This window comes from Argiope bruennichi, chromosome X1 (genome assembly GCF_947563725.1).
Source record: "Argiope bruennichi chromosome X1, qqArgBrue1.1, whole genome shotgun sequence".
Taxonomy (NCBI): Eukaryota; Metazoa; Arthropoda; class Arachnida; order Araneae; family Araneidae; genus Argiope; species Argiope bruennichi.
The window spans coordinates 84,268,354-84,280,987 of record NC_079162.1 but is presented as its reverse complement, the minus strand read 5'-3'; the positions used below and the strand labels follow the sequence as shown (position 1 = coordinate 84,280,987).

The following is a 12,634-nucleotide window of genomic DNA, read 5'->3' as shown; positions in this document are numbered from 1 at the left end:
GAGTTCTAATCCGGACAAGTGGTAGTTGTTGCGTTGGAACGTGAGGACTTATCCAGCTATTAAGGGAGAATTCACTGTTTACCGTAAACGTTTCCAGATCATTTGGAACTTTATAGCTTACGCGGATGTCGGTTGAATGGATGAGATATCGCTAATTATGTGGTAGATGCCTGAAAAATGTGGATTACCTAAACACGCAGATCCAAAAAAAAAGTTTACTTACTTTTGGCCCTAAACCATGTAAATAAAATCGTATATCTAAATCATATAAAGGAATTAAATCTAGAAATAAGAGTTGCTGATAAACATCACAATATAAACTATTTTTCTTTGCTATGGATTTCTTATAGATGTGGGTGGTATAAGAGCCTCTACGGTTACCATTGTTAACTATAAAAGCTTCTCAAGAAAAAGTAAACCAATTTTTTTCTTCATGCAGTAAATAATTAACAATTATCACATAGAAATATATACAAAGAGTATTATTAATACACATCTATTATCAGTAGTATGTTTGTATGTATTTACAAAAATGAATATTTTGTAAATCTGAACATTGTTGCGAATACGAGTAAAAAACAATTCGCTAACAGTAATTAGATACTAATTTTTTTTAGATGTGCTCCTTCTTTATTGTGACTTGTATTCAACGTATTAAAAACTATTTTTAAAATTCAGTAGAAAAAAAATCAGCCTTTTCAAAAATACTAGACATTTTTTTAGAGGCGCGCTTCTTAGGGTAGATTGCAAAAAGGCATGAAAGTAATAAAAATAATGTGACTTTGCTCACTTTTTAAAGTTTGATACTTTTGTCGTAAATTATTTTTCGTTAATTATATGCTAATTCTTACATTAAATATGTTCATTTTTCTTCAAACGCATGAAAGTTATTTTTAATAAAATTATTCAAAATACATTTTTGAAATTTTAAAACGAAATATACAATTATCTTTAACTGTGCAATCCAATGAGTACAGGATTTAATAACATGAGGTAAAAAGAAAGAAATATACATGATTTTTAAAACACTCAGTAAAAGTATTTCTCTGAGAGAGAAAATTTGCTTCAGCTTTTTATAAGATAAGCCGATTAAATGGCACACATAAGTTGACTGATCTTGAACTGAATGATAGAAGAAATTAATTTAATACTAAGTCATCATTCACTCGAAATTCAGCTATTGAATTATGCTGTTAAAAAGTTGTTGATAATGCCGTTGATAGCAATGTGATTGATAAATGATGCAAATGAACAAATCTTAGAGCTTTCTAAAGCCCTTTAATATTAGAGATTTTGTTTTCTAAGTAAATGCTTAAAATTTTTCTTTACGTGAAGAAATGCTTATTTAAAATCAAAATTATTTTACCGAATATGGGTTGTCTTGTTGTAATAATTAATGGTAGGGCACACTGTTTTAGGTAGATCCCTATAGGGAGACTACCTATTGCAATGATTCTCATAACGATATTTCGAGAAAATTTATTCAGTTCTTCACAGATTACGGTCCCTAGAATCCAAAATCTCTCTAAAAGGTTATATATATATATATATATATATATATATATATATATATATATATATATATATATATATATATATATATATATATATATATATATATATATATATATATATATATATATATATATATATATATATATATATATATATATATATATATATATATATATATATATATATATATATATATATATATATAATATATATATACACAATTTAATTTGGTAATTTTATTTGAATTTTAACTGGCATGGAATGTGTTGTTAGAAATGTAAAAATCTCGGACGAGTTGAGTTCGTAAATGGCCCATCTAGCTCAAAGGGTGGAAATGATGGAATGTTGGAATTTTCATTTCGCTATAACTTTCTTAATATTGAAGATAGAAAAATAAATATAATTATCGAAGTTAGCACCTCTTTAAGATAACAACTTTTGTATTTAAAGTTTTTTCATAACTCCAATATCATAAAAGTTAGGGTCTAAGAAGTTATTTCCACGGTCCTAATTTTGACTATATCAAACATCAACAATTTATGCTGCCAGATAGTAACTTAGAGGTTTGCCTTCCAGCTTATCGATAGGAATTTTTTTTTATTCAGTACAGAAGTCTTATTGTACAATGTGCTTGTTTTGTTCATTGATAAAGCGTGTAATGTGAACGTAATCAATAAGCCACCACAGAGTGATTACAATACTTCATTTACTAAAACAGTCTATTCTCAATACAGGATGAAAATGAAACATTGAAATACAATATAACGTACATAATAATGATGATGGTAAATAGTTATGTTCCAATACACAATCACTCAGAGTTTACATGAAATATTTTGTTTGCAGGAGAATTTGCTAGAAGATGTTAGCGTTAACAAATCGGTAATCTACTGTCATATAAAGCAAAGTCATAGAGCTAAATTGGTCGAATTTCATTATGTTGTTTGATATTATGATTGTAAATCTATCATACATTTAGTCTTTCTTTGAAAGTCTTCTTTAATATACAATCCTATAGAACAAACACAGAAATCTTCTCTCGGTTTAGGTGACGAGGAATGATTCAAATATTTTCTTCCATTTTCTTCTTAATTACATTCAGTTCAGTTTCAATTTCTTTTAGAATTCCAAATTTCCATTATCAAAAGAAATAGTAAAAGAAATGGAAGAAACGTAAATAAATAACGAAGAGAGGAAATACAGCAGTTAAATAATTATTAATACATCAATTTATTTCCTTTTTTAAACGCATTCCTACCCAAAATGCGGATGTATTTAATGAAATCTAAGTACGGCTTGGAGGGATAAGAATTCTTATTGTTCATAACAATCTCATGTCTTTCTAATCCCATTTTCTTTATAACATTCATAGTTTCTATCTGTGATGACGCCATTTGAATTCCTGTATCCTTTCTCTCATAGAAAATAAGGGATTTTTTCAATAACTTAGTCACAATGAGCAGTTCCTCAGAGATGAATACATAGTGTTTTTACATATGCACTGGAGATTCGTAGCTTCTTCGAAAAACTCGTTATGATGAAGTGTCATCGTCCAAAGGAATAATATCGGAGAAGCAGACGCAGTTGAATAACGCGTAAATATATCCGAACTGTAATTTTTTTTTATGCTTGCGTTCTCAGTCTTCTACTTGTAGAAAATAGGTCCTGGGCTTTCGGATAATGGAAATGCATGTTATGTATCATTGATAACAGGCGACATTCTATATAGTGAATGGAGTATTAAAAGTAAAGAAAGCAGCATAGAGATGCAAGGGGCGTACTTGATACTGTCTGCAGATACTGAAAATAGAAAAATAAAGAATTATAAAGATGAAACCACACACATATGTGCTATTTAGTATTCTTTCAGGAAATAAAATGATATATATGTTTTATGAAAAACAAGCAATGTCGAATTTCACAATGATTTTTGGCGAGAATGAAACTGCTCAAACGAATGAACATTCACAGTTTTTTAGTAAATTCAAAAATACTTCATGAAGCACTTTACCTGTTAACCAGGTATGACGAAATATTTCAGTGCGAAACAAGTTGAATATAAGCTGATTAACCGGTTAACATGTTAAATAATTGCTATTTGAAACCCTTATATAGTAATGTCTAGGCAATAAATAACGAATATACAGACAAAATTAAGAATTTGTTAAAACTTTGATAAGATTTCTTCGAATCTGCTTGAAATAAGACTCACAGGATTTCCATTGTAATCATAATCTATTATTTAATTTCTGGGCCGTTACACATATACTTACTATATATATTTCCAATGGGAAAAATGTTTTAAATGAAGTAAAGAATTATTTCTATTTTGATTGATTTGATTCTATTTGAGTTTTTATTCAATCCACAGAACCTGTTAGCCAAGATTTTAAAATGATTTTGACCTCTTTATATTTTAAAGGACCGTTAGTTCACCTAAGATGATGAAATTTAAATTTCCATAACTTAATCAATTTTGGTTGCAAAAGAGATTTTTTGTGTGCTTAAAATGGTAATGGGTTAAATATTTTAATATCAAAACGTTAATGGGTTAAAGATATTTAATATCCAATATTATTAATATTCAGTAAATTATTGATATCCTTGAGCTTTACAAATAAATATTGCATTGAATATAGGATGGAAAGGATGTATTATTGAATATGGATTTGTATAGTATTGAATACGGATATGAATAATATAGATATGAATAATATAGAATCATATCCGTATATATAGCATTCAATATTGTACTGAATATAGATATGAATAATATAGGATCGAAAGGATGTTTAAAAATTTATAATTCTTATTTTTTCAGTAATGCATTTACTGACTCAATCAACATAAAAAATAATCATTATTTCAATTATAATATTTTCCCTACTGAAAGTTTTTCCCTATCCCTAGTGGTTTAGAAACGAGACACCGAGTCCCGATTAGAGTGAATATTTGGCATAATTGCATATTAAAAACTTACAACAATATATTTAATTTTTACTTTAAACACTCCTAAAAAACAGAAGTTTCATCCTTTTAAATTTCTTATATCTGATTGCTATTTTATAAAGAAAAGATACTGTGGATGTCACGTAACTTAAATCTTATGACTGAAATTATGAATTTTCAAATCTATTCATTTAGTACAGATTCTTATCTTGGCCAAATCTCTGAAATTGCTAACATTTATAAACAAAATAAGTAAGGAATTCATTAAAGCGTTTTAATATCTCTTATTCGTATTATTTGTCTAGCACTCATTTATAATAAAAAAATCTCATTTATTAGTATAATTTAATAAATGCAATTCCTTAATATTTCATTATATAACAAAAATTCTTCTATTTATTTAAAATATTCGATTTTATGATTGAATCTGAATACTACCAAAATTAGGTATGTTAAATAATTATTTCTCAATTGTCTTGGGTAATTACAAGATTTTACTTGTAGTTACTTGTAGTAGTAGTAGATGGAGTTACATCAATAGTAAAACTCCATGTTTCAACATAGAGTTTTACTATTGATGAAAATCAAGAGTTTTTTAAGTTTCTAATATCAATCTAAACTTTTAATCTATTTATATGGATACCATTTATTAAGTAGTAAGTAAGTAGTAAGACACGTTATTTCGTAATATAAAATTGACTACTTTAATTTAAGTCTTTTAGAAGTTAGATGCACATCGATCGGTATATCTTGAACTTTTTGAATTATTACTATGTTCAATATTCTATTATTTGTGACAAATTCATTTATAAATAAGCAACTCCTTAAGCTTTACGAATCAGTACTATAAGTATTCTTACTACCGGAATTATTAGATACTCATCTGTCAACAAGCCAAACCTTAAACTTTTTATTATTTCAGTACTAAAGATACCGGAATTATAAAATATCTATCTATAAATCACATGTAGCTTTACGAATCGGGACCATATTGAGTATTATCAAAATTTTTCTATACTCATCTGCTAAAAAATCGCATTTGGAGCTTTATGAATCGATGCTATAATGAGTATTACCGGAATTGTGGATATTTATCGATCAATAAATTACAATTTAAGATTTCAGAAATAATGTTATAGTAAACATTACCGGAATTAGCAATCTGTGCAACTTGAAGCTCTGCTGTTTCATGCCGTCCTTCGAAGATTACTTCTTCTCTCCTTCGCAGAATCTCTCTGGCAAGAGTCGATTCGCAACGCAATCTTAACTCGCCTTGTCGCAAATGATGCTGCTGGACATGGAATCGAAGTCCCAAAACGGTGGATACCAGCGAGGAAGATTGAGAACGTATCGTACCATAGTCAACTAAATGAATGCGTGGAACCTGAAATAAATATGGCATGGAATTACAAATTTTAAGCGAAAAACATTCCAACCTGAATTTGAAACAAGTAATAAAACTTTTGAGTGCAAACAAGAAATATATTAATAACAAATTTGCATACCAAGTCGGAATAGCTTCTCAATATGGGTCTGTAGCATTTAAAAGCGGCATAGTATAACCGATGCATATAATGCATAAATTCAGCAATCGATGCTATAGTTATTCATTTTTTAATAAAATTATTATTTTAACTAAATGTGTATAATATATAAGTGTAATATTTAATTAACTATTATTATTATCACTTACCCAATATAACTTTTAATTGGCAAGTACTTGAATATTCAAAAACTGCAATACATGTTTATGTAAGTGTAAATTATAGAAAAGCGAATGGCAGCAAATACCTTGCTAGGCAGTGATGAATAATAGTGATGAAGTAAAAATCTTTAGCGTGAATATAGCACTTTTACTCAATAAATAAAGAGAATATGTATTTTGAAGGCTTTCTTCGGCCGATTGAAACCGGAATATGACACAGAAATACAGTTTTACTCACAAGATCACATATTGAATTTCATCGATTTAAGTCACTGCATTTATGAGTTATTGCGTTGACATATATGCAAAAATATAGTTTGATTTTTATTTTAGTTTTTATTTACATAACTGCGAATACTCTAAGATTTAGAGAATTGTGATTTTCAGTCCAAAGAATCCGCCATACGTATCAACGATTTGAGTAGTCAGTTATTACCCGGCATCTATGATGGAAGTTTAGGACATGCATTTACATGAAAATACGGTTTGTTTTCCATTCAGCCTTTTTTTTTTCTCGAAGTTCGAGCACTAATTTAAAATCATCTTGAAAGTGAAAAATATTTATGGAATTGATTTAGTTTTGAATCTAGATCAAGAGAATTATTTCCTTCACCATTCTAACTGATGCTATTCTTGAGTCTTCAAAGCGACCTAAACATGTCAGTTATGATAAATATATATTAAATTGGCGTGCTATTAAAATTCTTAAACTATTTTAAAAAACTATTCAAATTCTTAAAACTTAAGCCAATTATATTATTGAGAGTATTGTAAATTAAAATTTTAAATTCTTTATAATCTGAACTTTAATCTTTTTTGGGTTATTTTAGTCATTAAAGTACGTCTAACTATTATTTGCATAATTATAAATTCTCCAAGATTTAGAAAATCGTGTATTTTCAGAACAACTAATCAACGATTTTAGAAGTCAGTTACTAACTGGTATCTATGATGGAATTTTGGGCCATACATTTATATGAGAATATATTTTATTCCAATTTTGCTTTTTTTTTTCTTTCGAACACTTATTTTAAATCACCTTGAATGTGAGAAATATTTATAGATTTTATTTCTTCTTGATTCTAGATAAAAAGAATTATTTCCTTTTCTATTCCAACAGAATGCTGTTCTTAAGTCTTTAAATCAACCTAAAAACATAAGTTACGATAAATATATATTACATTGGGGTTGATATAAAAGATTAAAAACTTCTGGATACAAACAGAAAGCATATTTCTAAGAATGATCCTCCTGGCTTCACAATATCCTTTATGAGTGCGAAGAAGAGTTGAGAAAACATAGAAGTTGAATCAGCTTATGACTTGGGAGCTTCGGATATACTACAAGAGTGTTTTAGCTTCCCATTGTCATAAGAAGATGAATACATACTAATTCAATAGAAGTAGGTAGTTGCCAGGAAACCTATGGTTTTCTCGTCCTCGGAACCCAAAAGGAATTAATGGAAGTAGTATCAGCGTTGTTTTGGGGTTTCATACGGTTGTGGGAAAAAGCATTATTTTCGGATGATTATTGCTGCAAATCGATTGCTGCATGGTATACGTGCTGATATCCGGTAAAGCAGTGCAACTTCAAGTCAAACTAGGATGGTACACGTACAAAAAATCTTTAGGTTACAGAGAGATATTATAATACACACAGTATTATTGAGATCTGAGTAACCAGACCAATAAAAAGGATTTTTTTTAAAATTTATGATGCTTTATAACTATTTATAGCTAATTTGTTTGAACTATGCATAGCTCAAACTCTTTTCGAAATTAGTGGATACCTAGTCCTTATAGTGTAAACATTGTAGTTCCCCAAGAAAAGCCATTCTAAATGTCTAAACTTATTGACAGAAAAAAAGGAATAATTACTAATTACCGAAACCAATTCTTTAGATTAATTATAGATTTGACTAATAAATAATAAATTTGAATGAAGTATCCAAAAATTCGGATTTATCAAAAAAGCCCAAATATGTTTTCAAGAATAAAATTTCTTTCTTAAAGTTTATAAAAAGCTGAAGCAACATAAAAATATTAATTCGTTGAAATTCAACTTCCTTTATATCACAATGTAGCATATAAGAGAATTCTTGACCGAAGATATTTTAAACTAAAAAATCAACTTCGAAAATTCATAATATTCATAAAATGAAAATTTAAAACTTGCTTGGAATGTAAAAATAGGAGATTCTGTGGCACAATTTCTATTGTGGCGTTTTGCGTATTTCTGTTTTATTTTAGTTTAAATAACAAATTAATATTCAGAAATAGAATTATTGTTTGAACATGTTATTTACATTCGAAATATTTCATTCACTTTTTCTTTGTTGATTTTAAAATAAAATTGTTGCAAGTTCTCCATAATTTGTGCTGATTTCTGAATCACATCTATGCTTATTAATTTACAAGTATGCATATATAATTCAATTGATGAGTAAACCAATGCTATTTAAGAAGAAAACCATTTTAAATTAATATAATAACCGAATTTATCACTTCTAATTAAGCATATTTTTTATTTATAAAAGTCAATTAAGAGAGAGTTACAGACGTTACAAATTATTGCAAAAAATAAACTTCATATCACTTCATGAAGATACAGATTCACTTTCATGATCTGTAAAAATCATCATTTTGAAATTACAAGGAAGGACGGCATGCATATACGTCTAATTTTCATAAATTTCCTAACCATGTAAATATTAGTTTTCACGTAAGAAATATGAGATACTTCAAAAAATATTCTGTTAAATAAAACGAAATTTTGTGCGCATATATCTAATACTATGAAACTGTTAAAAGTAAAATAGTATAAAAAGATGAGTAAAATTTGCTCAAATGCTGAAATGACATGGATAGGACATGTAGTATTTAAAAAATACAATTTTGAATGAACTGATAATTAAATTCCGAAACTATTATAAAAATGCGTGTATTTTTTTATCGTTTTTTTTTTTTTTTATTTCATCTGAAAAATTTTGGAGACATCAAGCAGTGAATGAAAAATCGATCAGAAAACTCCATCTATATTAAGATGAAATATAGTCAGTAAATATTAACACGACTGGCAAGTTACATAAAAATATTTAGAAACCATTCATTTCAATGAGGAATATTCTTTTGGAATGAGAAAAAGAATGCTAAAATAATTAAAGTTTCACTCTAAATTGCAAAGCAATGCAAGTAAAAATTTAAAAAAAAAACATTTTTTTAAATTTTAAAATATTTATTTAAGGAAAAAGAACGCAATTTTGCACATCGACCACCGTAACTTAAAAAAAGGGATTATCTGGTTACCTTCTTTTTATATAAGGCATAAAGTTATTATTTAATTCTCAACAAAGTACGTTCGATGAATGAAAATTACGGTTGCACCGTGCGGTTTGCACAGATTTTCTTTTGCTTTCTGGGCGGAGCGGTATACACGTGATTGTAGACAGATTCAAGCGTTGAAATTTCTTAGACACGTGCAAACACTTGAAAGTGTTTGCTGTCTTGCCTAGAAAAGTATTTTTTTTTATTATTATTAAATATTGTTGTAAATTGCTTTAATATGAGAGACTGTGAAAAATAAAAATGTCGTTTAAATGACTTGGTGAATTTCTATCTTATACAGTTTATCAATAATTATAACTTTCTTTTTTCTCAATATTATTTATCAGTTTATTATTATTGTCATTATTTTAATATTTAGAAAACAAAATCATGATTTGGTTTGATGCTGACCTACATTAAAGATACACGTTTAAATAAATATTATTATGTTAATCCCCTTTTCTACAGATTATAAGGACCGATGATATAAAATTAAACCCTTAAGATTTTCGCTCAAATATGAATCGTGGGTGGCCTATATAACCTGAAATAGTGCAAAGCAATTTTGATTCACGTGGTGCAGGAAAGAAATGTAGTGTGAATCACATTTATTTATTAGGACCAGCATTAAAAATGACATTCATTTTTATAGACAATGTAATTTCAAATCATGCGCATTTGTATCTATTTCTACATATTGCAACTTTGGCTATAGAGTTGCATTTTTGCATTTTGTATAAAACATAAAATTAATACGGCCGAAAATATTAACTTCTCTTTGTAATTATAAAGTGAATAGTAATTAAATTACTAAGTGTTTCTTGTACTTCAGTATTAAATTTAATCTATCTGTGAAAAAAAAATGTTGAGTAATTTTACTTATATTACTTTCCTGGAATAATAAGAAAATTTTTAGTATATGTAATTATGCAATCAAATACCAATCTATACCAAAACTATACAGTAATATTAAGAATATTCATAAATTGCACAAATGCTTTACCCTACCGATTTGAAAGATAATTTTGTCCATAGTAAAAATAATGATCCAAAACAAAATTTCACATATTAATGAATAAAAGTACAATCTTCTATTATTCTAATCTTCTATTAAGTCAGCGAAGACAAAAATGAATTAAAAATTGAACAATAGCTTAGTTGCTGCTATAATAAAGTTTCTGGACAGAGTTTTATTAATTTTTCAAATTTATTAATATATCAAACAATATCAAATCGGCTTTGATTCAAGTGTTCTTCAACCAAAATAGTCATACAAAAAGGACTATTAGTGAATTTGGCATGTATTTATATCTTCTTATTATTTTATTTTATTATTTATATCTTTGAGCAATGGGACAACTCCATTACGATCTATACACGGAATAAGATCTATATTTCTATATTCTTCGGACATTCGCACCATTCTCACTACTATAAATAATTCTCAATGATTATGTAGCGCTCCAAACAGGGAATGATCCATGGAACCTTTTATTCCCTGCTATTGTATTGTTATTCAAGTATCAATCTCATATTGATGTTTATTCAATACTGTACATGCATAAAAGCACTGTGCAGTTCAATGAGCTGACCACAGCACATAATGCCAAAGCCTAAAAATAAACGAACGTTTATTAGATGAAGAGGTAAATAGGAAATTGTCGCATGACGAAGCAGATCAATACTTTGTTTTATTTCTTCAAAAAGCCTTGAGCTTTTATCTTGTGAATAACATATTAACCTATGTGATGCTACCACTCTTTCACATGCTATAGAACTGTCAAAGTTCTATTTCTATTCATGCGCTTTTATTTTATCTTTGATAATGTCCTCAATATAATAATCAATTACCAGTCGATGAAACGCTATCATTTCCTCATGCCAGAGAACTGCTATAGGTGTCCTCTGAGTTATAATCAATTATTAATCAATGATGTAACATAATCACTTCCTCCTACCACAGAATCGCCATAGGCCCATACGTGCATTTGTTACCCTCTGTTTTGACTTGGATGGTATCCTCGGCTTGGTAATCAGTTATCAATCAATGTAACACTCACATTTCATCATGCTAGAGAACGTGTTTTTGTTTTCTTAGCCATTTTGTTACTTTATATTATCATTGATAATGATCATGCTTTTATGCTGTGATCGGTAAACGGAAACAAATTTTAATAAGATATATACTCATTTTCAATCTTATTTTTATTGAAGTTATTGCTTACGTTGTCATTTTAAATTAACGCATATATATATATATATATTTTTAATTACAAGCTGTGATCTTTAGTAAAATAGCGGAAAATATATTACGGTTAAGAAATATCTCACGTTTCTGCTTCGTTCACGTTTCCTCAGTCAATAAAAATAGTTAAACTAAAAAGAACTTACTGAAAATGTTTAAAAAATTATTTTAATTTATTTAATTATTTTATTTAGAGTAATCGTATATTAGTGTTTCATTTTTTTAAATTTATTTTACAGCTTTTGAAGATACGACAAATTTTTCTGTAGGAAAGATAAAGAAAAATTTCAAACGATAAAATTATGGGAAGTGGAAAAAATGAAACAAGTCTGAAGTGACTATTAATTTGGTTCCTAAGGATATGAATAATTTGTTACATATTACATTGTTCATACTGATTTTTCTATAGGTACTGTCCCTTTTACAATAGGCAGGACTTCTTAAACTATAACTTGACATCTCTTGTTAAGTCACAAAAAAATTTGCGAAATTCCCCATGTTTCTCTTTCGTTGTTTTGAACATTTGTCAGCAAAAACAGTTAAAAATAAGGTTATACTTAAAATTTTATTAATTTTTTTAAATAATCATTTTTAATAGAATTTACTAGTAGTAATCAAGCATTAGTTTTTCATTTCCTCATTCATTTTCTAAAATTGAAGTCACGGCACAATTTTTTCTAATTACGAAAAACTCTTATACCTAAAAATTATTGCGAGTTTAAACAATCCAAGAATAGCCATTAATCTGGTTCCTAAGGATATGTTTATTTTGTTATAAAGTTGATATCGATTTTTCTATAATTGCTGTTCCTTTTATAGATGATGTCGCCTGACATCTCTTATTAAGGGGCAAAAAAAGATATAGTTGCAAAATTTTCACGTTTTTCCTTCGTATTT

At 27.8% G+C, this 12,634-nt stretch overlaps 1 protein-coding gene across 1 annotated transcript in view; it reads right to left on the bottom strand.

The window, feature by feature from the left end:
* Positions 1-2,266: 2,266 nt before the first annotated feature.
* The window catches only part of LOC129958833 (uncharacterized), a 237,069-nt gene continuing 226,701 nt past the window's right edge, over positions 2,267-12,634 (bottom strand). Inside the window, exons 7-8 of the mRNA XM_056071546.1 lie at positions 5,614-5,848; positions 2,267-3,315 (exon numbers count right to left, since the gene is read on the bottom strand). Of these exons, the coding sequence (XP_055927521.1) occupies positions 3,209-3,315; positions 5,614-5,848 (342 nt within the window). The 3' untranslated portion in view covers positions 2,267-3,208. The remainder of the gene's footprint in view (positions 3,316-5,613; positions 5,849-12,634) is intronic.